Source organism: Natrix helvetica, assembly GCF_964273705.1.
Source record: "Natrix helvetica genome assembly, chromosome: 6".
Classification (NCBI taxonomy): domain Eukaryota; kingdom Metazoa; phylum Chordata; class Lepidosauria; order Squamata; family Natricidae; genus Natrix; species Natrix helvetica.
The window spans coordinates 80,105,439-80,130,520 of record NC_138553.1 but is presented as its reverse complement, the minus strand read 5'-3'; the positions used below and the strand labels follow the sequence as shown (position 1 = coordinate 80,130,520).

The window sequence follows — 25,082 nt, the reverse complement described above, 5'->3', positions numbered from 1 at the left end:
GCAGCCATGAGGTGACCAAGCTCACGAGCAACCGCCAGGCAACCCCCCCTCTCCAGCGGGGCAAAGCGCCATTCACTGACCTAGGGGGTATCATTAAGGCGCCAAGCCACGTGGCACTCTACCCGCTCCCCAGCTCCCGCTGCTTGGCACATTAGGGGTTCCCGCTAGGTCAATGCATGGAGCTCTGCCCGGCTGGAGAAGGGGGTTGCATGAGCACCTGTTCTGCCTCCAGCAAGCATGCCTCCTAGCCTCAACATGTCCGGGCCCAGCTCTCCCTGCAGCCGCCGCTGCTGTCGTGCTCCGAGCATAACGTCTTCTCCGGTTCCAAACTCCAAAATTTGGCTGCCGAGTCTTCCAGCAGCGGCCGCTCTAGGAGTGCGCTCTAAGAGAGTCTTCTGGACAGAGAGTCTTGAATGGAAAAGTCAAAGAGTCAACGCAAAAGGAATACAACAGGAGGGTCCGCAAAATATTAAAATCAAAGCTGAATGCTGGAAACATAATTAAAGCCATTAATACATGGGCAGTTCCAGTGATACGCTACTCAGCTGGAATCATCAACTGGACTCTGGCTGAACTGGAAAACCTGGACCGGAAAACACGCAAACTTTTGAATATGTACCACGCTTTACATCCACGAAGTAACATCGACAGCTTGTACCTGCCAAGGAAAATAGGGGGCAGGGGGCTATTGCAAATCCATCAAACTGCAGAAGAAGAAAAATGAAGTTTGAATGATTATGTGAACCAAAATACAGAAAAATTGCTGCAGGCTGTGAAAATGGAGAACGGCATAAAAACAACAGAAACAAAGACAGAATATAAGGAAAATCAGCTGGACGAAAAGGAGGCTTGTAGAGTGCTTCTGGGGGGTGGGGAGTGGGGCAAAAACGGGCAAAAAAGGCCCATTTTTCACTCATTTCTGCCCTTCCTAGCCCCCGGGAGCACTCTGGAAGCCTCCTAAAGGCTATGCATGGCCATTTTGGTGAAGGCTGCGTTTAGGGAGGCAAAATGTGCTGTGTTCAGTGTGTAAGACGCACCCAGATTTTCAGCCTCTTTTTTGAGGGAAAAAGGTGTGCCTTATACTCTGAAAAATACAGTACCTGTACTTCTTTTAAAAAAAGAAACATTATTGATCTTTGTGGCAACAGGACAGGATTGTGAATTGAGTATTACTTTTACATTGATAACTGGGTAGAGGCGCGATCGATTGCTTGCAAGTTTAAAGAATTACTTAGATCCCATGTATGAATGGATGGAAAACTCCAGTAATAAACAACCCCTTTATTTTCAGGGTTTTTTATTACACAGGAAAGGTTTTTCCCGCATTACGCTCTTCTTTAAAAATACAGATAACGGCCTGAGTTTGGTATTGAGATTCTAAGTCATAAAACAGTGTCCGTTTGTAATGTACTCCCAGTACATTAACTAATGCGATATTACTGAAAATAATATTACTTTGTGGCTTCTCGGACTGTAATGCTGCTTTGCTAAATGCACGGTTTTGTTTAATGTTTAGTTTATTAGTCATTATAAAGTAGCTCTTGGCTGTTTTATTGCTTGCGCTTTACTCATGCAGAGTCGGGAAGGTTGGTATCTTTGCTTCTAGGAATGCCTGTGTATTTTGTGTACTGTTTGCAGGAATGAGACAATAGATAACAAAATAACAGAGTTGGAAGGGGCCTCGGAGGTTTTCTAGTCCAACCACCTGCTCAGACAGGAAGCCTTATGCCATTCCAGACAAAAAAACAACAACGCCCCTGTCCAATTTCTTCATAAAAACCTCCATTATTGGAACACTGCTGGACTTTTCTTAGCGCTCAATTATAAGACAGGCCGACTACAAATTAAATTGCCATGTTCTCCTCCCCCCCCCCCCCTTTAAAATATCGTCAGATCCTTCAACGCAGATGCATCATTAGATTAACTTTGGAGAAATGGCTTTGGGTTCCTGATTTATTAAACAGCAGAAGTGTTGTTTTTTTGCCCCCCAGTCACAGATTACCACTGTAATCGATCTGAACAGTGACCTGAAGTTCCAAAATTGTGTTGACTGGTTAACCATAACTGGGCTTCTGTAGTAGAACCCCTAATCTAAAGGAAATCAACCCTGAGTGTTTTGGGGAAGGGCAGATACCGAAGCTGAGGCTCCAAGACTTTGGCCACCAAACGAGAAGTGGGGACCCCTTGGAGAAGAGAAGATGGAAGGCAGAAGGAGAAGAGGACGGCGGAGGAGGAGGTGGTTAGATAGGGTCATTGACACAACGAATGTGAATTTGGGGAAGCTCTTGTGTGACCATGGAGGACAGGGTGGTCTGGTGTACTATGGGCCATGACAGGGGTCTCCAACCTTGGCAACATTAAGACTTGTGGAGAGATGAAAAGACACAACCGCAACAATAGAAAAGGAAAAGAAGAGAGGAAAAGAGAAGAGAGGAAAGGAGAGGGAAAGAAGAAAGAGGAAAGGAGAGGAAGGCTGGAAGGGATAGAAAGAGGAGAGGGGCTAGGGAGGAGAAGAATAAGAGAATAGGGGAGAGGCAAGGGAAGAAGGAAAGGGAAAGGAGAGGAGGAAGGAAGAAAGTAGAAGAGGGAGGGAGGGAGAAAAGAAAGAAAAAGAAGGGTGGTATGGGATAGTAAGCAAAGCAACCCAGAATGTATATTTTATATGGAAAAATAAATGTGCAAAAGTGATAAAAGTGATAAATATAAATAAAAATAAATAACTATGTGAATGTATACCTGTAACTGTATGTAAGAGATTAAAAATAAAATAAAAACTTTTTGACAAAAAAAAAAAAGACTTGTGGACTTCAACTCCCAGAAATCCTCAGCCAGCAAAGCTGGAAGTTGAAGTCCACAAGTTAAAAGTTGTCAAAGTTGGAGACCCCTGCTCCATTGGGGTCATGAGGAGTCAGGCTGAACCACAAGACCACCACACCTATTTGAAATAGCTGCAAATCCATTTATTTATTTTTAGATGGAAACCTGTTCTATTTCATACCCTGTGTTGTGGGTTCAGTTGTCTTGTATCTTGTAAAGGGGTAGTTATTTAGATCTGGTCCACGGGGCTGCCCGAGAAACAGTAAAAGACTGGCCTGCGGTGCTTCTGCCAGCGAAAACGGACTCCTGAGTTCCGTTTTCTGCTGCTACGGCCACCTGCAACCCTCTGCCAGCGAAAACGGAGCTCGGGAGCCCGTTTTCACTGGCAGAGCGCTCAGACGACCAAAGGCGCCCCCGATATGAGTGACGTCGAGCTGGTCACATCCTCCCTACCCCCCCTCCCCCAAGGTCCAACACAACCCTGATGCGACCCTCAATGAAATCGAGTTTGACACCCCCGTTTTAGGGGCTCAGTTTACCCTTACTGAAGTGAGCAGGCACATAAAATTATTGAATAATAACTGTTCAGAGAAGAATAGGGAACAGCGTTGGGTTCGTAGCATGGATTCTATTTTTATATCCTCCTTCCACTTCAAGAGCACTGAAGTGTTTTTTTTTTTTTTTGCTGTGCTTCTCAAAATAAAACACACCACGTTCATTCTGTGTGTAAAAAAAAAAAATCCCTCCAAATTCTTCCAGAAGTATATTGGAGACTATATGTATGTGTGTGTGTGTGTGTTGTATTTGTGCTGATAAATAAAGGGAGACTAGTATAGATCTATTTCAAGCTATTTAGCTCTCATCAGCTAGCCATACCCTTACTGGGATTTGAAGCTTTATTTATCAGCACAAATACAACACAAATATAAAAAGGCAACATTAAAAATAAAAATATGGTTTTCTGCCTGCATGGTCTTTTGTAATGAGCCGAAGGACAGAAAGGGGGAGTAGTGAGCTCCCTCCCATATTTGGGCATACCAGGGGTTGTAACACAAATACATATATATACATAGACGCACACACACACACACACACACACACACACATTTATATTGGCATGAGGTTTATAGCGTTATTATACAAATGGCTACACCAATTTCTTATTAGTAAACGTTCTTTGCAGAGAAATGCCCCATTGGGGACATTAGTGGCATCCTTCCATTGTTTCCTGTGAGCCCGAGTGTTTAACCTCATGATTTTAAATATTTCCTAGGTTTGTATTCCTTTATTTTCTTTCTTTTTCTTCTGTGGCATTTTGATTCCCCAATTAGGATTCTTTTTATTTATTTATGAGCTTGTGACTAAATCAAACTGATACTTACGATTATTAGACGAGAGATTCACAACCACAAAGTTTTTTCTACAAGCATTCAAGAAACTGAAATAGGGAACAAACAAATCTGATTTCTGAGGAAAAGAAATACAGGTGTTATTCTTGAGGGTTTATGATTTAACCCAGGTTCTGGAATATTTTTAAAGCTATGCTTGTGCAATACAGCTAGGACCAACGCAAACTATTTCTGTGAACATGTTAGAAACTCAGTAAATCTTTGCTATCTAAGAAGGAAAATGGTGATCCTCATGAAATATTGTACATATAGGTAGTCCTTGACTTTGTTTAGTGACTGTTCACAGTTAATAACAGCACTGAAAAAAATGACTGACCACTGTGTTTGCACTTCCGACTCTTGCCTTCCATCATCCCCATGCTACGACGTGATCAAAATTTTGCTGGAGAGGAATTCTAAATAAACGAAATAAAAGAGGTTTTATCGGGATGAGGAGTCGGCTTCATGATGTCGGGAGGCCTAGGTCAGAACATTAATGACTGTTCGAATCGAAGTTACGACGGCACTGGAAAAAAAATGACATGACAATTTTTCACACTTATGACCATTGTAGCATCCCTGTGGTCACATGATTTGCATTCGGATGCCTGACCACTGACCCACATTTATGACGGTCGCAGCGTCCCTGGGTCACGTGATCCCCTTTTGCGACCTTCTAGTAAGCAAAGTCAACGCGGAAGCCAAATTGACTACACAACCGTGTTACTAATTTAACAACTGCAACGATTCACTTAACAAATGTGACAAAAAAAAGTTGTTAAATGGGGCAAAACTCACGTAACAAATTTGTCACCTAACAACATAAATTTTGGGCTCAATTGTGGTTGTAAGTTGAGGACTACCCATATCGGCATTACTATTCTCTTCTGTTGGCATTTGGGAAGCGGAAATGCAATATATCTACTTTCTTCCCCACCCCCCACCCCCAAATTTTATTGATTTTTTAATTAATTACATTTCTTAGTGCTGCTTAAACATTGTGTTGTCTGGTATTTAATTGGTGCTTAACCATTCTGATTATATTCTTAATCTCCACTCCTTTTTTCCCCAACCACTGGTAAAATAGATTCCATGTTTGATAACAGGAGGAGGAGCTTCCGGCGATGGCGGTCGCCTGTTTGAGCTCCTAGTTCACCGTGGAGCGCCCGATAGGGGTAGGAGGTTGCCGCCAGCCCCCAGAGTCACTTAACAACCATGTTACTAACAAAGGGATTCACTTAGCAACTGTGGCAAGAAAGAAATTTAACAACTGTGGCAACAAATTTAGCAACTGTGGCCGGAAATTGTGCCGCCATTGTAAAATGAGGCAAAATTCACCTAACAAATGTCTTGCATAGCATCAGGAAATGTTGGGCTCAATTGTGGTCGTAAGTCGAGGACTTCCTGTACTTCATTCCCAGTTTACATACAAAGCTTAACATTAATGTAGAAATAGTTGGGTACGTCTGTGCTGGTAGGAGCACCACAGTTGCAATTCTATACAGGTGGTCCTCGAGTTAAGACCACAGAAGTTTTGTTGTAAAGTGAAACATTTGTTGAGTTTTGCCTCGTTTTACGAACTTTCACGCCCCAGTTGCTAAGTGAATCACTGCAGGTGTTAAGTTAGTGGTCGTGTTGTTAAGTGAATCTTTCTTCCCCTTTGACTTTGCTTGCCAGAAGGTTGCAAGATGGATTCACATGACCCCGGGGAGCACTGCAACCGTCATAAATATGAGTCAGGTGGCTGAATTTGGATCATGTGACCATGGGCCACGCTGCAAGGGCCATAAGTGAGAAAAACGGCCGCAAGTGCTTGTTGTAACTTTGAACGGTCATTAAACGAACAGTTGTAAGTCGAGGACTACCTCTGCATATATACCTATCGTATATCCCCTAAATTCAGAAGGGCTTAACTTCTGAATAAAGCAGGGGTGTCCAAACTTGGGAACTTTAAGACTTGTGGACTTCAACTTCCAGAATTCTGGGAGTTGAAGTCCACAAGTCTTAAAGTTCCCAAGTTTGGACACCCCTGGAATAAAGCATGCAACCGTCTCTTTTATTTGGTGCTTTTTTAAAAAAAATACAATATCTTACCTTTTTGAAAAGGAAGTATCTGGGTTTTTTTTCTCTCTCCTAAGGACGACTTCTAATGTTTGTATATATGTATTTTTTAACTTTCCCACAGATATGCACTTATTTGGCCACTATCCAGCTCACGATGATTTCTATCTAGTTGTGTGCAATACCTGCAATCAGGTTATCAAGCCACAGGTTTTCCAGTCCCACTGCGGTAAGTGACACGTTTCGTTTGTGGTTGACGTTCATTTAATGTGCTTCCCTCGGTCGGAATTCTAAATAGAAGGAGGGGGGGGAACAAAATATGTGGAATTGCTTGTGGCCGATTTGGGGAGTGGGGGGGCGGTGTGGCAGAAGATGCACCTCTGTGTACAGGTAGCGCTCGATTATAACAGTTTGCTTAGTTCGAAGTTAACAACAGCACTGAAAAAGTGACTTAGGTTTTTCACACTTACGACCTTTCCAGCTGTTGTGGCCTGTGGAGCTGGCAGCAGATTCAGACAGTGAGGAGGATGGAGAGGAAGATGGGCCAGTCCTGGAATTTGGGGAAGGCTCGGATGAGGGCTCTGTGTCGGAGGCAGAGAGGGCGCCAGAGCCATATGCCAGTTATCAGCTGCCTTCAGAGTCAGACGTCACTGAGGCAGAAGAACAGCTGGAGCCTGTTCCCTTGCGCAGAGTTGCCAGACGAGCGGGAACAGCTAAAGAACAGGGGTCGACTTGGGAGTAAGGCCACAGGTGGACGATGAATGGGCCCTCCCAGAGGAAATAAAAGAGGAGCGAAAGGGGAGTGGAGTTTGCAGGAGACCATTAGTTCGCTTCATTGGCCTGTGATTCTCCGAGACTCCTTGCCAGGTTTTGCAGAGATCGGCCTGGCAGCTCTCCAAGCCAGAGAAGGTCTGTGACTGTAAATCCTCCCTTGAAAGACTTTGCTGGATGTGAATGAGCAGAATTCACAGAAAATTAATAAAAGGGGTTTTTGTTAGGACCAGGAGTTTGCTTCATGCTCTTGTTGCAGGAACTGGGTATGTCCAGTTTAATGAAAAGAAGGATTAGGGGAGACATGATAGCAGTCTTCCAATATCTCAAGGGCTGCCACAAAGAAGAGGGAGTCAAGCTATTCTCCAAAGCACTCGAGGGCAGGACAAGAAGCAATGGGTGGAAACTCATCAAAGAGAGAAGCATCCTGGAACTAAGGAGAAATTTCCTGACAGTTAGAACAATTAATCAGTGGAACAGAAGTTGCCTCCAGAAGTTGTGAATGTCCCAACACTGGAAGTCTTTAAGATGATGTTGGATACCCTTTTGTCTGAAGTGGTGTAGGGTTTCCTGCCTAAGCAGGAGGTTGGACTAGAAGACCTCCAAGGTCCCTTCCAACTCTGTTATTCTATATGAATAACCAGTTTTTTTTTAAAGGAAGCAATTGCATGAGAGTGAAAGACACCATATTTGAGGTTTCTTGGTGTTTAAAATAAATTTATTTCATCGAATGTTCTCAATGTGGTGGATATTAATAATAACAGTACGAATACAAATAGATCTTGACAATCATAAGCTCTTGACGGTGCTGAAATATTTGTCAAAAAAAAGAATAATGCCAAAGAGTGCAAACTCGCAGTTTTGCCCAAATTTTGTTCCAGGTGCCCTGATCCAGGCAACAATTCTGGGGAAAGTTGTAGCTTGACTTCATAACGCTATCCCTCCATTCACCCACCCATTGACTCGCTTAACAGAAGCACCTGCCCGGCTTAGCCACGGACAATTCATGTGGTCGTACGTCGAGGACTGCCTGGCGCATTCTCTCAGAGGCAAGAAAGTCCCTTCTGTGTGAACATTTTGCAGTGCCTGACTCAGCCCACGCTTCGTCTCGGGTACCGTCCTCTGTTGCCCTGACAACAAGGCCGAGTTTGAAGAGGAAGGAGCCTTTGCTTGTCCTGGAAGTAATCTCTTTTTAGAAAGCTGGCAGATCTCCTGGTCTGTTTGCTTGGAAGGCAGCTCCAGGGGCCCTTGGAATCTGAGAGTCCTCCTCCTCTACTTTCTTCGTTATCTGCTCCCCAACCGCAACGGATCAATATAGAAAATGCTTGCCAAAGCATCCATAGGGGATATACAGGCAGTCCTCACCTTAACGACCACAATTTTAGCCCCCGGATTTATCTTGCTAAGTGAGAAATTTGCTCAAGTGAGTTTTGCCCCCTTTTACGACTTGTCCTGCCACGGTTGTTCAGTGAATCACTGCCTTTGTTAAGCTAGCCACGCGGCTGTTAAGTGAATCTGGCTCCCGCCCCCCCCCATTGGCTTCGCTTGTGAGAAGATCGCAAGAGGGGATCACGTGACATGCCCACACACACGGACACAGCAATCGTCGTAAGTGTGAGTCGGCCATCCAGCATCCAAATGTAAAATTGCATGACCATGGGGAAGTGTGAAAAATGGTCCTAAGGCACTGCTTTCAATGCTGTTGTAACTTTAAACGGTCACTAAGTGAACTGTTGTAAGTCGAGAACTGCCTGTAACGCTCACATCTGAAGATCCATGTTTTTTATTTATATTTTATGATAAGATTTCCAACACAATGGTTGAAAAGTTTACTTTTTAAACCTGACCACTTTTCCTAATTTTCAAGAATTTAAGCCTACTTACTTACTAAGTTATAGCCAGTAGGGGGAACTTCTATATTAAAAATTGTCTTTTCTGAATTTGCTTTTTCTGCTTTTAAAGATTTCTTCTGAAATGAAGTTTTCTTTCTTTCTTTCTTTCTTTCTTTCTTTCTTTCTTTCTTTCTTTCTTTCTTTCTTTCTTTCTTTCTTTCTTCTTTCTTTCTTTCTTTCTTCCTTCCTTCCTTCCTTCCTCCTTTTCTTTCTTTTCTTTCTTTTTCTTTCTTCTTCCTTCCTCTCCCACCCTCACTCTATTTCTTCCTCCCTCCCTCCCTCCCTTTCTTTTTCTTTTTTTCTTCTTCCCTCCCCTCCCACCCTTACTCTCTTTCTTTCTTCCTTCCTTCTTCCCTCCCTCCCTCCTTTCTTTTTCCTCCTTTTTTCTTTTTCTTTGTTTCTTCCTTCCATCTCTCTTTTTCTTTCTTTCTTTCTTTCTTTCTTTCTTTCTTTCTTTCTTTCTTTCTTTCTTTCTTTCTTTCTTTCTTTCTTTCTTTCTTTCTTTCTTTCTTTCTTTCTTTCTTCCTTCCTTCCTTCCTTCCTCCTTTTCTTTCTTTTCTTTCTTTTTCTTTGTTTCTTCCTTCCATCTCTCTTTTTCTTTCTTTCTTTCTTTCTTTCTTTCTTTCTTTCTTTCTTTCTTTCTTCTTCCCTCCCTCCTTCCCTCCCTCCCTCTCTCTTTCTCTCTCTCTTTCTTTCTTTTCGTAATCCTTACAATCCCACTTGGAATCATATCCCACAGATTAATCAAGAAAGGTTGTAAAAAGGGGGCAAAATTCACTTGACAAATGTCTCACTTAACAACAGAAATGTTGGGCTCAATTAAGGTCATAAGTCAATCTGTCGTAAATCATAGTTACCAGAGATTGGCTGATCTTAAAAAAATAAAACTAAGAAAGGTTGGACTTGGTTATCATAAGGATGGGAGACCACCAGGAAATGCCAATCCCTATAGGAGGCTTGATTTAATCTTTAAATGGGAAGATACAGAAATTCTCTTCCTTTAGTGGGTATCATGGAATTGACTGCCCTACATCAGAAGAAGAGTTTTATTTGAGCCCCAAGGTTTATGTCGGCTGTGAAAAATTGTGTCCTTAGTCAACATTCCTTGTTTAGCAACTATACAGGTAGTCCTTGATTTACGACCATAATTGGGACAGAATTTTCATCGCTAAACAAGGTTAAATGAGTTATGCCGTCCTTAATGTTTTAAGACAGTTTTCCATTTTTTATGCAGCCTATGAGGTAGAAGGTATTCAGGAATACAGGTGGTCCTTGATTTACAACCACTCGTTTAGTGACCATTGGAAGGAAAATAATTTGTGGGAAAATAAGATTTATAATTATGGTTAGTTCAGCCCCTGATTCTTTTTTTTTTTTTGAAAGACTGTAAAAACTACAGCATTTATTGGTTAGGAACAAAATCTGGGAAAATACAGGTAGTCCTCAACTTACAACAGTTCATTTGGTGACTGTTTAACGCAGGGGTGTCCAAACTTGGGAACTTTAAGACTTGTGGACTTTAACTCCCAGAATTCCCCAGCCAGCATGGCTGGCTGGGGAATTCTGGAAGTTGAAGTCCACAAGTCTTAAAGTTCCCAGGTTTGGACACCCCTGGTTTAACGGGACTGAAAAAAGTGACTTATGGCCATTTTTCACATTTATGACCGTTGCAGCATCCCTGTGGTCACGTGATCAAAATTCAGGCAACTGACTTGTAGTTATGACGGTCGCATGTCACAAGGTCACATGATCCCCTTCTGCGACCTTCTGACAAGCAAAGTCAGTGGGGAAACCATATTCACTTAACAACCCTGTGACTTACTTAACAGTTGCAATGATTCACTTAACAACCGTGGCAAGAAAGGTCATAAATTGGGGCAAAACTCACTTAAAAACTGTCTCACTTAGCAACAGAAACTCGGGGTTCAATTGTGGGCTAAGCAGTTAAAAAATCTGAAGTGATCATTTCCCTAAAATCTGCAGGAGCAGAATTAATTAAGCTATTTAACATGCTACTGTATATCTTCTAAATGAGTGACACTCCAAAATGACGTCTCCAAAATCCACTCCAAAATGACGTCTCCAAAATCCGGGCGGTCTCCGACTGTTCACTTAGTGACCATTCAAAGTTACAACGGCATTGATAAAAAGGGACTTATGACCGTTTTTCACACTTAACGACCGCTGAATTATCCCTATCAAAATTCAGACGCTATATTTAAATCATATCTACTATCCATCACTTAATTGATGTATTATTGTTAACAAATGTGGCTTATCTTAGCAAGTCCATTATTTTTACAGCTAGTCCTCAAGTTGCAACAGTTCATTTAGTGACCGTTCGAAGTAACAAGGGCAAGGAAAAAAGTGACTTATGACCATTTGTCACGCTTATGACCGCTGCATCTTCCGCATGGTCACATGGTCGAAATTCGGATGCTTGGCAGCTGACTCACGTTTATGACGGTTACAGTGGCCCCGTGTGTGTGTGTGTGTGTGTGTCACGCGATCCCCTTTTGCGACCATCTGACGAGCAAAGTCAGTGGGGAAGCCGGATTCACTTAACAACATGTTAGTCCCTTTAACAACTGCCGCAATTCACTTAACAACTGTGGCGAGAAAGGTGGGGCCAAACTCACTTAACAAATGTTTCCCTTAGCCAGGTAAATTCTGGACTCCATCGTGGTCGTAAGTCAAGGACTGCCTGCAATGGCAATAATCGAATTGTTGCAGGACGTTCACCTCTAGCCATCTTCCAGCCAGAATCCTCTCATTCTGCTACTCTTCGATCCCAAAATAGACCCAGTCAATTCCCCAAGAGCAAACACCGTCCCTTAAATCTGTCGGGAGCGTTGTCGTCGTATGGCGGAGCTGACAGGGTGTGTAACAACCGGGTGTGTTGTTTTGTGTAACCCGAGCAGTCGGTGCCCCGAGTGCAAAGCTGCTGTTGTCGGAGCAGAATTTGCTTCCCTTCCAGCCTTCTGCACAGCGATTGTGTTGCTGCTGTCATTCTCTGACGGGGTCCCTGCCGTGAGTCACTTTTTGTGTTCTCGCGGTTCGAGTTGTTTACGGCCGTCCTAGGACTTGCGTTAACTTGGCAGGCCTAGTGCATCCATGTAAGTCGTTTGCGTTTCCTTTTATCTAGCGGGATAACCCTCTGCGTGATTTCTCCCTTTTCCCCAGCAGCCCTTAAGCCCTTTTTAATTGTTATTATTTCGGAAGCTAACAATCTCCTGGCGTGGTTGCAAAACCAGGAAAGTCATTTTAGCACGGCAGGGAATTTGCAAGTTTCACCAACCGCTAAAAAAGATCCGTGTTTGTGCGGCTGGCACGTCGTTCCCTTTGACAGTTTTTACCCCGAGTAGCACAAACTGAACACCCGTTGCCATTCTCCTTAGAGTGCTTGTTTACATTATTGTAAAGTGACGCTCTTTGAAATGCTTCCTTCTTTGATATCCTTGGAAATCATTGTCACAAACTTTGGTTTGATTGTTTCTTCCTTCTAAACTTCCGCCTCAACAGTTCTGTTTTCACTTAAAATCCCACTTAGCAGGGTACAGAGTGTGCTCGGGTTGTCACAGAGAAAGCGAAAGTGCTCAAAATGTTTACAACCCTTGGCTCCGTAGCGAACTGCCTTTTGAACCGTGCGTTTCCTAGGTACCTCAATTCTACGATATTTGGTTTTTAAAATCGCGTGCAATATCCCCCGGGCCTTCCCTTTGTTTTGCTTTAACTCTGGAGCATTTCAAACTGGGTATGTGACTCGTATCCACTACCTACCATGGTAGTAACCTCCTGCATTATTTTGCGACGGGTTAAAAAAAAAAAAGGAATGCTTGCAGAGCAGCTAAAAATATTTCACAGCCTCTGCGAAAGCCAACATTGATTGCTTCCGCGCTTAATAAAAACGCGAGGAGTAAGCGAACCAGTCAGTCTTGAGAGAAATGTCATTTTCTAGTAAGTACGATGTTCCAAAACTCTTCGGGCCAAGGTTCAGTCATTTTCGCAGCGCATAGTGTTAAATGTTTTTTTTTTTTTAAAGTGCATGTATTTCTGCAATTTGCGAAGGCTTGGTTGAAAAGGCCTCACATATCTGGCAGTTGTACGATATTAGGCCATCCTTCGGTGCAAAGGTTGCTGCTATCAGGAGGGGCCCATTTATTTATTATGATTTTACAGAAACATAGCACATTTTGTCGCCATTTGCAATGTTTCTACTGCTTTAAGGCTTTTTTTTTTTTTAAAAGAAATCCTGTCAACAACAGTAAAGCATCTCCAGAGCAGGTATCATGCAAATTAAAATTCTTTAGTATAGGCGATGACACTCCTCTATGATAAATAGATTGGACTCTATGAGAGCATCACTTGAAGTGGGGAGGAAATCAAATTCTGCTCTTGTATTTGCTAAGAACTAGAAATGGCCATGTAGGTAATTTAGGAAAGAGCCAATCTGAGGGTGTTGCTGTGGTTGTTGTTGTTGTTGTTGTTGTTATTATTATTATTATTATTATTATTATTATTATTATTATTATTATTATTATTATCTCTTCATTAAACATGACAATCAGTTAACTGAGCATTATTATTGTTGTTGTTCTTATTCATTAAACATAAAACTCAAGTCAACTGAACATTTAAAAATGTGTCACAAATACCATTGACTGGTTTTGTTGTTGCTGTTGCTGTTGTTGTTGTTGTTGTTGTTGTTGTTATACAATTGTATCACAGCGGCCAGTTGTTTCGCCGGATTTGGCATTGATTACTAGTCGGGCCCCACCCAGGGGCCTAGGACGTCGTAACGTATTTTCGTAATATTACGTGCGGATCCAAGCAGTGCAGCTTTTTGCATTTGACTGATGGTGATTTTGTCAAGTTTTAACTGTTTTAAATGTAATTCCAGTGCTTTCGGAATAGCACCCAGTGTGCCAATTACCACTGGAATTACCACTGCTGGTTTGTGCCATAATCGTTGGATTTCGATTTTTAAGTCCTGGTATTTCGTGATGTTTTCATGTTCCTTCTCGTCGAACCCAAAGGGAACAGCTAAAGAACAGGGGTCGACTTGGGAGTAAGGCCACAGATGGACGGTGAATGGCCCCTCCCGGGGGAAATAAAAGAGGAGCGACAGGGGAGTGGAGTTTGCAGGAGACAATTAGTTTGCTTAATTGGTTCGTGACTCTCTGAGACTCCTTGCCAGGTTTTGCAGATATCGGCCTGGCAGCTCTCCAAGCCAGAGAAGGTCTGTGACTGTAAATCCTCCCTTGAAAGACTTTGCTGGATGTGAACGAGCAGAATTCACAGAAAATTAATAAAAGGGGTTTTTGTTAGGACCAGGAGTTTGCTTCATGCTCTTGTTGCAGGAACTGGGTATGTCCAGTTTAATGAAAAGAAGGACCAGGGGAGACATGATAGCAGTCTTCCAATATCTCAAGGGCTGCCACAAAGAAGAGGGAGTCAAGCTATTCCTCCAAGCCAGACAAGGTCTGTGACCGTAAATCCTCTCTTGAAAGACTTTGCTGGATGTGAATGAGCAGAATTCACAGTCAATTAATAAAAGGGATTTTTGTCAGTTTGCTTCATGCTCTCGGGAAGCCCAGCTCAGAACAAATTGCCTCTATTTTTATTCATTTAGTATTGTTGTTACATATATCTATATATTACCTATTGCAGAACGAAGACACGGTTCAATGTGTAAACCTTGCTCATCTCCAGCATCTCCGGGACCCTGCAATTCCAGGGCATGCCTCATACAGATGAAGCCGAAATCCTGCCTCAGTGGCCATAACTCCGTAAACAACAACGCAAAGCCATTCAAAACGCCCAAAGACAATCTCATTACCTCCAGTAGCAAGCAGCATATGGTCTTTTCTTCAAAAGTCTCAAGGGACAAACCTTGGTAAGTTGGTATTCTTGCAGACTCTCGATTTCATATTCTTTTCTCAGTATTAGATTTCCAAATTTAGATTTCTGTCTAGTTGTTTCGGCACGCAGCGCCCTAGAGCGCCATCCCGAGGGAAGGAATTGAAAAAGTTTATATCTAGGATGTGAGTGTTGCGGGGGCCTAGAGGTGGAGCTCTTGCTTCACAATCATCAGGAGGCTGTGAGTTCAATCCTAGGTACAGGCAGATATTTCTCTCTCTGGGCACAATGGGAATATAGCTGCTGAATATAACTCCTCATTGGTGACAGGAAGGGTATATGGCCAGTAAACACACAGCTCCATTCAGTTGGCCAGACTCCACCCGGCAAGGGATTATGGGCTCATTAAAAGGAGATGATGACGACATATACACATATACATGTAGTCTTCGACTTACAACAGTTCATTTAGTGACCGTTTGAAGTTACAACAGCACTAAAAAAAAGGTGATTTATGACCATTTTTCACACTCATGACCATTGCTCACCTCCCTACAGTCACATGATCAAAATCCAGATGCCTGGTAACTGGCTCATACTTATGACCATTGCAGTGTCCTGGGGTCATGTGATCCTCTTTTACGACCTTCCAACAAGCCAAGTCAAATGGGGAAGCCAGATTCGCTTAACAACTGTGTTACTAACTTAACAATTGCAGGTATTCATTTAACAAACATGGCAAGAAGTGGGGCAAAACTCACTCAAGGCTTATACAAGATAATTAGTTTGTGCGAGACTTATTCAAGACTAAAAGTTAAGAACCCCCTAATGGGCATTTCTAGCATTCTTATGGAAATTTATGGAGATTTTTTAAAAATTCCACTTCAGACCTTTGTGCAATGTCTTACAAAATAGCAGCCAGAAACATAATGCCCCCCAAAAAGAGAAACAAATGTGGTTTTATTTAGAAACAAGCACGGTTTCAATTAGTTGCATTAGTGTATAAAAATGATTTCAGCTCAGAATATTTTGAGCTCCTAATGCTCCGGTTTGGGATTTGATACGAGCTAAACTTAGCAGAAATATTCCAGAGTGGTCTTGGCAAGTTTAAGATGTGTGGCCTTTGATTCCTGGCTGGGGAATTCTGGGAGTTGAAGTCCACACATCTTAAAGGTTGAGAAAGACTGGCTAGGAAATCGCCCAGAAGACTTGCCACATAAAATAGTTAGACCAGGGATGTCCAAACTTGGGAACTTTAAGACTTGTGGACTTCAACTCCCAGCATTCCCCAGCCAGCTATGCTGGCTGGGGAATGCTGGGAGTTGAAGTCCACAAGTCTTAAAGTTCCCAAGTTTGGACACCCCTGAGTTAGACCCTCGCCTGTCTTTTAGCATTAAGGATTAATTGAAAAATCAACTTAAACTTTTCGCCACAGCAAAAATATTAAATGTAATGAGCCTTGATTACCAAAAAGTTGATTGCTCCTTGTCCGAGAGAGAAGCAAAGAACGAAATATAGCTACTATATGAATTGACGTGTCAGCTGACCAAACCTTTTCACAGGGAGTCCTCAACTTATGACTACAATTGGGAGCAGAATTTCCATTCTTAAGTGAGATGGTTGTTAAGCAATTCACACCCGGTTTTATGGCCTTTTTGCCACTCTTAAGCCGTTTTCACTGCAGTTACGTAAATAACACGGTCCTGACTATGAGAAATGTAACATGACATTAACAGGAAGTTTTTCTTCAGTTTTGATTTCTAACAGAAGGGAAATGTTTCATAATTCAGCTTCATGATATAATACTAGGTGGTCATTGTTTCAGAGATGTTTCCTTACACGAACAGAGAAATAAAAGGTGTGGGCAGAAAAGCAATAGAGCAGAAGTGACTTCCGACTTCCTGCCGTCTTCCCCAATGACTTTATTAGTGGGAAGCTGGCAGGAAAATATAAGAAATGACAATCCGGTGGTGTGGCTGATTGTGGCGACACTGCAGTGTCCACACTTTGCAAATGCAACTGGTGTGAAGACTCTTGAAATTTCAACTACACAGAAGTAAGGATCAAAGGTTTTGTACACATTTTCTCAAGTTAATAGATTTGAGATACCTTGAATCAAAACTTTTTTCTCTGTCATCCACCGTTTAGATGAATTGAACATTACAGAAGACAGGAGAAGTTTAGTAGTATATAGATAAACATGCATGCATGGTTCTCTAACATGTTTTTAGCACGCAATAATACTGATATTGTTGGCTAGGAACAGATTTGTGTGAAGTGATCTGGCCACTGCTTTACTGGTAAAACACATAATTGGAAGGGATTGAACTGGCTTGATTACTCTGTGTGCTATATAGATGTATTGTGAAACAATATTTCAAAAGCATAAGAAAAGAAACAGGCAAAGAAGGATATGGGGATGCAATAGTATTTTTCTCTCTGAATGCATCTATCTCTTATTAGAATTAAGTCTAAAAATTAAGCCTGGACATAGTTGAAATATTGATAACAGGAAAGCAAAAAGATAACAATTGGTAAAGTAATGAAATAACATCTGCCATATTAATTTATACCAAAGCTGATCTTTATGTCTTAAAAATGCTGATCGTTTTTTATACTAACAGTTCGATTTATAATAAGCAGGCTGTACCATACCTTTCGGCGTATAAGACGCACCAGAGATAAGACGCACCAAGATTTTGAAGAGACAAATTTAAAAAAAAAAAGTTTTTGCCCTCTGCAAACCTCCCAAAAATGGCCGCTTTTCGCAAAAACGAGCCCGTTTTTTTTAAAGGGGGGGCATGCATAGCCTTTATGAGGCTTGTAGAGTGCTCCTGGGGGCTGGGGGGGGGATCAAAAACGAGCAAAAAATGGCCCATTTTTCACTCATTTCTGCCCTCCCCAGCCCCCAGGAGCACTCTGGAAGCCTCCTAAAGGCTCTGCGTGGCCATTTTTGCAAAAGGGGAAGGGGTTTTGGGAGGCCAAAAATGCTGTATTCAATGTAGAAGACGCACCCAGATTTTCAGCCTCTTTTTTGAGGGGAAAAAGGTGCGTCTTATACTCCGAAAAATACGGATTACATAAACTTTTACAGAACCAATGCTAGTACCATCATTAGCCCTGATGATGTTACCTAGTTGGGTAATGAAACGTTTGCAAGAAAACAACCCAGCTCAGAGAGCACCAAGGGCCCTTCACTTATTTGTCAACGTGCACGTTTAATTCCTGCGTTAGTGTCACGTAGAAGAAAGGCAAGGGAATGTTAGTATGAGTGGTGCAGAAAATACACCTTGAATACTTTTCTTTTTCCCCTTCAGTGTTCCTGTTCCGGTCGTCAGCCTCGAGAAAATCCCTAATCTAGTGAAGTCAGATGGTGCCAACATTAAAATGAACTCGACGGCCGCTCCTGCCATCGCCGCCTCCTCCGCCTCTTCGTCATCTACCATCCCTGCTCCAGTTAAGTCCGCTGTGACCTCCAAATCGGTGCCGCCATCGCCCGAGAAGATTCTGAACGGCAAAGGCTTTCTAGCGCCACCCGTAGACAAGAAGCACCAAAACGGCACCAAAAACAGTAACAAGTCTTATAAGAGGGTTTCAGGTGAGTGGCGCCTTAACGACTTAACGAGATGCCGTCCTTCGTTAAACGAGGGCTGCTTCACAAACGGATTGTTCTCCCCAACCTGCTCTTGCCCAGCTGTCTGCTTCAAATATCAAGCGAATGTCAATGTCAATCAAATGAGAGGTCAGCTTGCTTTTCGGCTTCTCCTTTTGTTAGCTAGGGACGTAGTGGCGAAGACCCTGAGCTTGTCGATCAGAAAGGTCGGCAGTTAGGCGGTTCGAATCCCTAGTGCCACGTAACGGAGTGAGCTCCCATTACTTGTCCCAGCTTTCTGCCAACCTAGCAGTTCGAAAGCACGTTAAAAATGCAAGTAGAAAAATAAGGACCACCTTTGGTGGGAAGGGAACAGTGTTCCGTGCGCCTTTGGCGTTCAGTAATGCCGGCCACATGACCACGGAGATGTCTTCGGACAGCGCTGGCTCTTTGGCTTTCAGACGGGGATGAGCACCGCCGACTAGAGTCGGGAACAACTAGCACATATGTGCGAGGGGCACCTTTACCTTTTACCTTTTGTGAGCTACTGTTGCAGCATAATTTGGCAAAGACGAGATACAGGTAGTCCTCGCCTAACGACCACTGTTGAGCCCTTTCGTGGCTAAGTGAGACATTCCTTAAGTGACTTTTGCCCCTTTTTACCCCATTTCTCGCCACGGCCGTTAAGGGAATCCATGCAATTATTAAATTAGTAACCTGGGTGATTAAATGAATCTGGCCCCCCCATCAGCTTTGCCTGTCAGATCACCTGACCCCGGGGATATTGCATCCATCATAAATATGAGTCAGTTGAGTGGTGCGGTGGCCTAGAGGTGGCGCTCTCGCCTCACAATCCGGAGGCTGTGAGTTTGATCCTAGGTAGAGGCAGGTATTTCTCTCTCCGAGCACAATGAGAATATATCCGCTGGACAAAACTCCTCATTGGTGACGGGAAGGGCATCTGGCCAGTAAAACGCTCAGCTCCTTTCAGTTGCCCAGACTCCACCCCGCAAGGGATTATGGGGGGTCGTTAAAAGAAGATGACAAATATGAGTTAGTTGCCATCAGCCACTTTTTCCAGGACTGTTTTAACTTTGAACGGTCACTAAAATGAACTGTCATAAGTTTGAGGCCTACCTGTAAAATTCTCTAAAGCCAAGAGGCCGGTTGCTTTGTTGGTCCTATCAATGAAATGTCTCAGACTGCTCTCCAGTTTATCTGGACAATAAATAATGGAGATTAGGTAGATCCAAAGGTTAGTTTTCTTCCATTAGACTCGGGTCTGACCCAGTGCCCATTGGCACTCGTTGACTTACAGAGCAGGCAGTTTTTCCTCCCACTGAGAAACGCCACATCTGGATAAGGTAGGTTCCCCATTCTTTGTCCCATCAGCCAACATTTGAATTCATGTGAACCTTCATGCCTGCCTGTCTTGTCGCAACCAAGGTTTCATGTTTTGTCTTCCGTACGCTGTTATAATGACATCCCTTTGCTTGCTGCATTTTAGCTGCCCATCGGATGCACGCTAGGAGTTACTAACCCTTCAATTACGGCTGCGTGTTTAAAAGTGAAAAACAGAACATAATTTGACGGCCCCCAAGCAGAGAGCCTTCTAAAAAAAACATTGAGCTGAAAGTGGAACGAACAGCCTTCATACACAACCTTTCAGAACTGCTTTATTGGACAGGTCCCATCCCATCCCTACAGGCAGTCCTTGACTTACGACTGCCGCTGAGCCCTAAAATTTGCTGCTGTTCAGCGAGACATTTGTGAAGTGACTTTTGCCCTGTTTTACGGCCTTTCATGACCTTTTTCACTGCCGTCGTAACTTCGAACAGTCACTAAATGAGTGGTTGTAAGTTAAGAACCCTTACGTTAAATATACACAGTCTTATGAAGAAATGTGTGCCATAGATGGCTAGCATTGCAATAATGCAGCAAAATAATTGCCAGGCTTCTTCATTTTCTCAAATGCGGGTAAGTCCTTGACTTACAACAGTTCACAGTGACCATTCAAAGTTACGAGAGTGGGAAAAAAGTCACTTACAACCCCTTTTCACACTTTACGACCATTTGCAGCATCCCCATGGTCAGGTGATCAAAATTCAGACGCTTGGCAACTGACTCATATTTATGACAGTTGCAGCGTCCCGGAATCGCACGATCCCCTTTTGCGACCTTCTGTCAAACCAAAGCCAATGGGAAAGCTGGATTCACTTATCAGCCGTGTCCTGAACTTAAGAGCTGCAGTGATTCAATGAATAACGGGGGCACGAAAGGAGATAAAATGGAGCAAAATTCACTTAAACAAAGATCTCACTTAGCAGCAGAAAGTTGAGGCTCAGTTTGAGGGTCGTAAGCCGAGGACTACCTGTAGGGATGGGATTAGACCTCTCCAATAAAGCTGTCTAACAAAAAGGTCCCAAATTTGCTAGTCTAGAAAATACTAAACTATAACTTGGCTTGGGAAGGAAAATATTTCAGTGTTTTTGTTGGCAATGGCAGAAGGCAAGCTATGGAGTTACAACAGGGATTTCCTGCGTCCCGTTGCACAAGAGCGAGCAACCGTAGCAACTCTCCTCAGCCAAGCGACTCCTAATATGTTGGATTGTCACAAGCCAACACTTCTGCCTACACTACCGCATGTCTGGGAAGGCTCATGGCACTGCAGTTTTAATTTCTGATGTATAACAGAATTGGAAGGGACCTCGGAGGTCTTCTAGTCCAACCCCCTGCTCAAGCAGGAAACCCGATACCATCCCAGACAAATGCCGGTTCAATCTTTTCTTTAAAAGCTTCCAGTGATGGAGCACCCACAACCGTCTGCAGGCAAATCATTGATTACCGTATTTTTCGGAGTATAAGACACACATTTTCCCCGCAAAAAAGAGGGTGAGAATCTGGGTGCGTCTTATACACCAAATACAGCATTTTGGGCCTCCTGAAACCCCACTCCCTTCACCAAAATGAACGTGCAGAGGCGTTGGGAGGCCTGCAAAGTGCTCCTGGGGGCTGGGGGAAGGCAAAAAATGGAACCCCCCACCACCAGCTCCCAGGAGCACTCTACAAGCCTCCTAAAGGCTATGCATGCCCCTTTTTTCGCGAAAAACGGGATGTTTGCTCATTTTTGCCTCCAAGCCCCAGGATAATAATAATAATTAATAATAATTAATTAGATTTCTAGACCGCCCCCTCTCCCCGGAGGGACTTGGGGCGGTGTACAGGAATAAATTAAAAAACCATACAAACAATCGTGTACATAGCTAAAAATCAAATTAAACAACCCCTGTACAAATTTATAAAAATTAAAAACAGACCGTAAATCAATTTGAAGGCCTCTCAAACTCTTTGCATGCCCCGTTTTTCACAAAAAATTGAGGCGTAGAGGAGGGTTTGGAAGGCCTGCAGAGTGCAAAACCTTTTTTTAAAAAAATCTCTTCAAAATCTTGGTGCGTCTTATACTTTGGTGCGTCTTATACTCTGAGAAATACGGTAATTGTTCTCACTTTTCTTTATAGTCTTTAAAATCTTTTCTTAAAAACCTCCCACAAAACTGGCCCTAATTATTCTGGGTGGACATTTTCCCCATGGGAACTCACCCTCGTCTTCCTCCCCGGGGAACACTGTCCCCACTAATTACAATATCTGCTAACCGCAACCCGAGGACGGGCTCCCCTGTTTTGATAAGAACCGAAGCAGAATTCTGCAAACGCCAGGCGTATCTCCCCACATCCTCTTTTGTTTATTTTTATTTTTTAATTTTTTTCCAAACGTTTCAAACCTCCTCCCCGCTCTGGAGGGGCAATCGCGGGCTTCTTCCTAGGCCGTGGCGCCACTGTCCGCCGCCACCGCGGCTGTGCGATGTTGCCTCTGCGGAGAAAACCGCCGCGTCCTCGCTAGGATAACTAAATAGCATCCTCTTTCTCAGCATTGGCTGGTCCTTACTTGGAGTCTGGTGTTCTGTACTAGGTGCCAGAATGCAAGAACGTGGTCAGCCAAGAGGAAAAGAGGAGTCTGTGAGAAGGGTGACAGAAGGTCCAGCGGGCAAGTCATATAAGGAGAGGCTGAAGGAGCTGGGTACGTTCTACTTAGAGAAGACTTAAGAGAAGTTCCGTCATTGTGAAAGAACAGGAGGGGGGGAGAGGAGGGGGGGATTCATCTCTTTCAACCGTCTGATTTATGTGTCAAGATAATCCATGGTCAGGCGTGTTTTGAATTTGCATATTCCGCTTCCCCCCGCCCCCCCCGTCTCTTTCCCCGCCCCACATTCCTTATGTGTTCCACCTCCCTCCATAATGTTACGCAATGGTATCCAGATGGCAAAATGTGGGTTTTATATGGTTTACTTGCCCAACTTGGGGATGGGGGGGAGGAGGAGGAGGAGAAAGAGGAGGGGGAGTAGGACTAGGGGAAAAGAGAACGAGGAGGGAGGGAAGAGGAGCAGGATGAGAAAGGAGGAGTAGGAAAAGGAGAAAGGAGGGTAGGAAGAGGAGCTGGAGAAAGGAGGGTAGGAAGAGGAGCTGGAGAAAGGAGTAGAAGAAGGGAAAAGGAGGGTAGGAAGAGGAGTAAGAGAAAGAAGGAGGAGAAAAGAACAAGGGAGGGAAGAGGAGCAGGAAAAAAGGAGTAGAAGAAGAAGGAGAAAAGAACGAGGGAGGGAAGAGCAGGAGGCGAAAAGGGAGAGTAGAAGAAGGAGAAAAGAATGAGGGAGGGAAGAGGAGCAGGAGGAGAAAGGAGTATGTGATGGAGAAAGAAGAACGAGGGAGGGAAGCGGAGCAGGAGGAGAAAGGAAAAGGGATGGGGAGGAAGAGAAAGGAGAAAGGGAGGGAGGGAGGAGGAACAATATGGGAAAGAGGGAGCAGGAAAAAGGGGAAGGTGAGGGGCGGAGGAAAAGGGAGAAAGGGAGGGGGGAAGAAAGAAGGAGAAAGAGGAGGCAGGGGGAGGAGCAGGAGAAAGGAGGGATGGGAAAGAGGTGAAAGAGGAGAAGGAAAAGGAGGAGATGGAAGAGGAAGAGGAAGGAGGAAGAGGGGGAGGAGGAGAAAGAGGTGGCTGGGAGGAGCAGGAGGAGGAGGGAGGAACAGAAGGAGGAGGAGAGGAAGGAGACGGAAGACGAGAAAGAGAAAAAAAGGAGTTCAGTTAAAGTATAAAATGAAGTGCCTAGAAATTCTTTGCAGGAAAAGAGTTTTTTCCCCCAGCCATTCACAAGAAATGTTAATTTTAGACTTGAAAACCTGTGGAGAGAAATTGTTAGCAAATAACCAACGGAATCCATTCTGAAAGTTCCTATCATATTCTCACTTTGCAGCGGTTAAAATTGCAACAGATGTTTTATTGCCAGAGCAAATTTTGGATGCCATTAATGGACCCTTTCACATTTTTGATATTCAAGATTTCTCAGACGCCTGCATGGGGAGCGAGCACCCTATTTATTTTTTTAAATAGCATAATGGGGAGAAAATTATATTTTGTTTGTAGGCACGAAGAACAGGAATCGATGTTCACTGTTAGTCAAACTCAATTTTTCATATGCAGCGAAGCTTTGAATTGACAGGGCATTGCCTGATCCTTAAATTCCAGGACAGCAGTAGGTAAACAAGGACATTCTGACCCTCCAGATGTGGTTGAACAAGAGTCCTGAAACATCCTTCAGCTGCATAGCTGAGGCTGAAAGAGTGGAGAACTGAAGATAAACATCTGGAGGGCCACCAATTGCCTACACCGCCTCTAAAGTTTTCTTCTCGTGCAGCTCTTCCTCTGGATTCAGGGAGATCTAAACAAGGGTCCGTAACAATTCGCAATGGCCAACTGGCCGCAGGGCAGCTCACTGCGGACAAGAGTTACACTAAGATCAAAGAAAGGGTGGAATAGAATCCTTAAAGAAAGGATGCAAAAGGAGGGGGCAGAAAGAAACGTGAACGGCAAACATTGAAATCATTTTTATTTATTTTAAATAATGAAAGAGAATTGTTAAATTATCCTGCAGCGAGTTGCTTGGGGCAAGTTGGCCGCAGCGAGTTGTCCCCATTTCTCCCTAGAGAAAGGGGGGTTTCCTGCATCGTGGTCTGCAGGCATTAAAATAGCCATAGCAGCAATAGCCCTTAGACTTATATACCGCTTTACGGTGCTTTACAGCCGCCTCTAAGCAATTTGCAGAGTCAGCCTCTGGCCCCCAACAATCTCGGTCTTCATTTTACCTATCTCGGAAGGCTGAGTCAACCTTGCGCCTAGTGGGATTTCAACGGCCAAATTGCAGGCAGCCGGCAGAAGTAGCCTGCAGTACTGCACTCTAACCACTACGCCACCTCGGCTCGAAATAAACAGGTCCAGAGGAGAATCAGAAGAAAAAGTCAAGATGGCAGCCGCAGCCACGTGTTTGAGGTCGCTCCCTTCTGGTGTTGGTTGCAGCTTTGAGGGCTTGGTTGCAGGTCCCCTCTTGACATAGGCCAGTGCTTCTCAATTATTTTCTGTCATGCCCCCCCTAGGAAGAAGAAAACATTTCGCGCCCCCCCCCACCCGCGCGACTGTAAATAGTATCATTTGTCTATAAAATTGTTATAAGTACACCTCTGCATAACATAGCACACCGGTCTTTCCTCGTCTCCCACCGTAGTCACATGCTTTCTTTCCTCTTTCCCTCTTACTTGTCTATCCTTCCTTCCACCCTCCCTTCCTTCCTGCCTCCCTTCCAGTTCCCTCCTTCCTCTT

At 43.6% G+C, this 25,082-nt stretch overlaps 1 protein-coding gene across 5 annotated transcripts in view; it reads left to right on the top strand.

Annotated features, from left to right (window-relative positions):
- The window catches only part of ATXN7L1 (ataxin 7 like 1), a 58,979-nt gene that overhangs the window by 21,413 nt on the left and 12,484 nt on the right, over positions 1 to 25,082 (top strand). For 2 of the 5 annotated variants that reach the window (XM_081957953.1, XM_081957952.1), the window contains exons 3-6: positions 6,391 to 6,495; positions 14,600 to 14,825; positions 18,106 to 18,386; positions 22,350 to 22,457. In XM_081957953.1, coding sequence (XP_081814079.1) covers positions 6,391 to 6,495; positions 14,600 to 14,825; positions 18,106 to 18,386; positions 22,350 to 22,457 — 720 coding nt within the window. Of the gene's footprint in view, positions 1 to 6,390; positions 6,496 to 11,916; positions 12,046 to 14,599; positions 14,826 to 18,105; positions 18,387 to 22,349; positions 22,458 to 25,082 lie in introns of those variants that run through there. The other 3 variants (XM_081957956.1, XM_081957954.1, XM_081957955.1) reach the window with 3 other exon arrangements.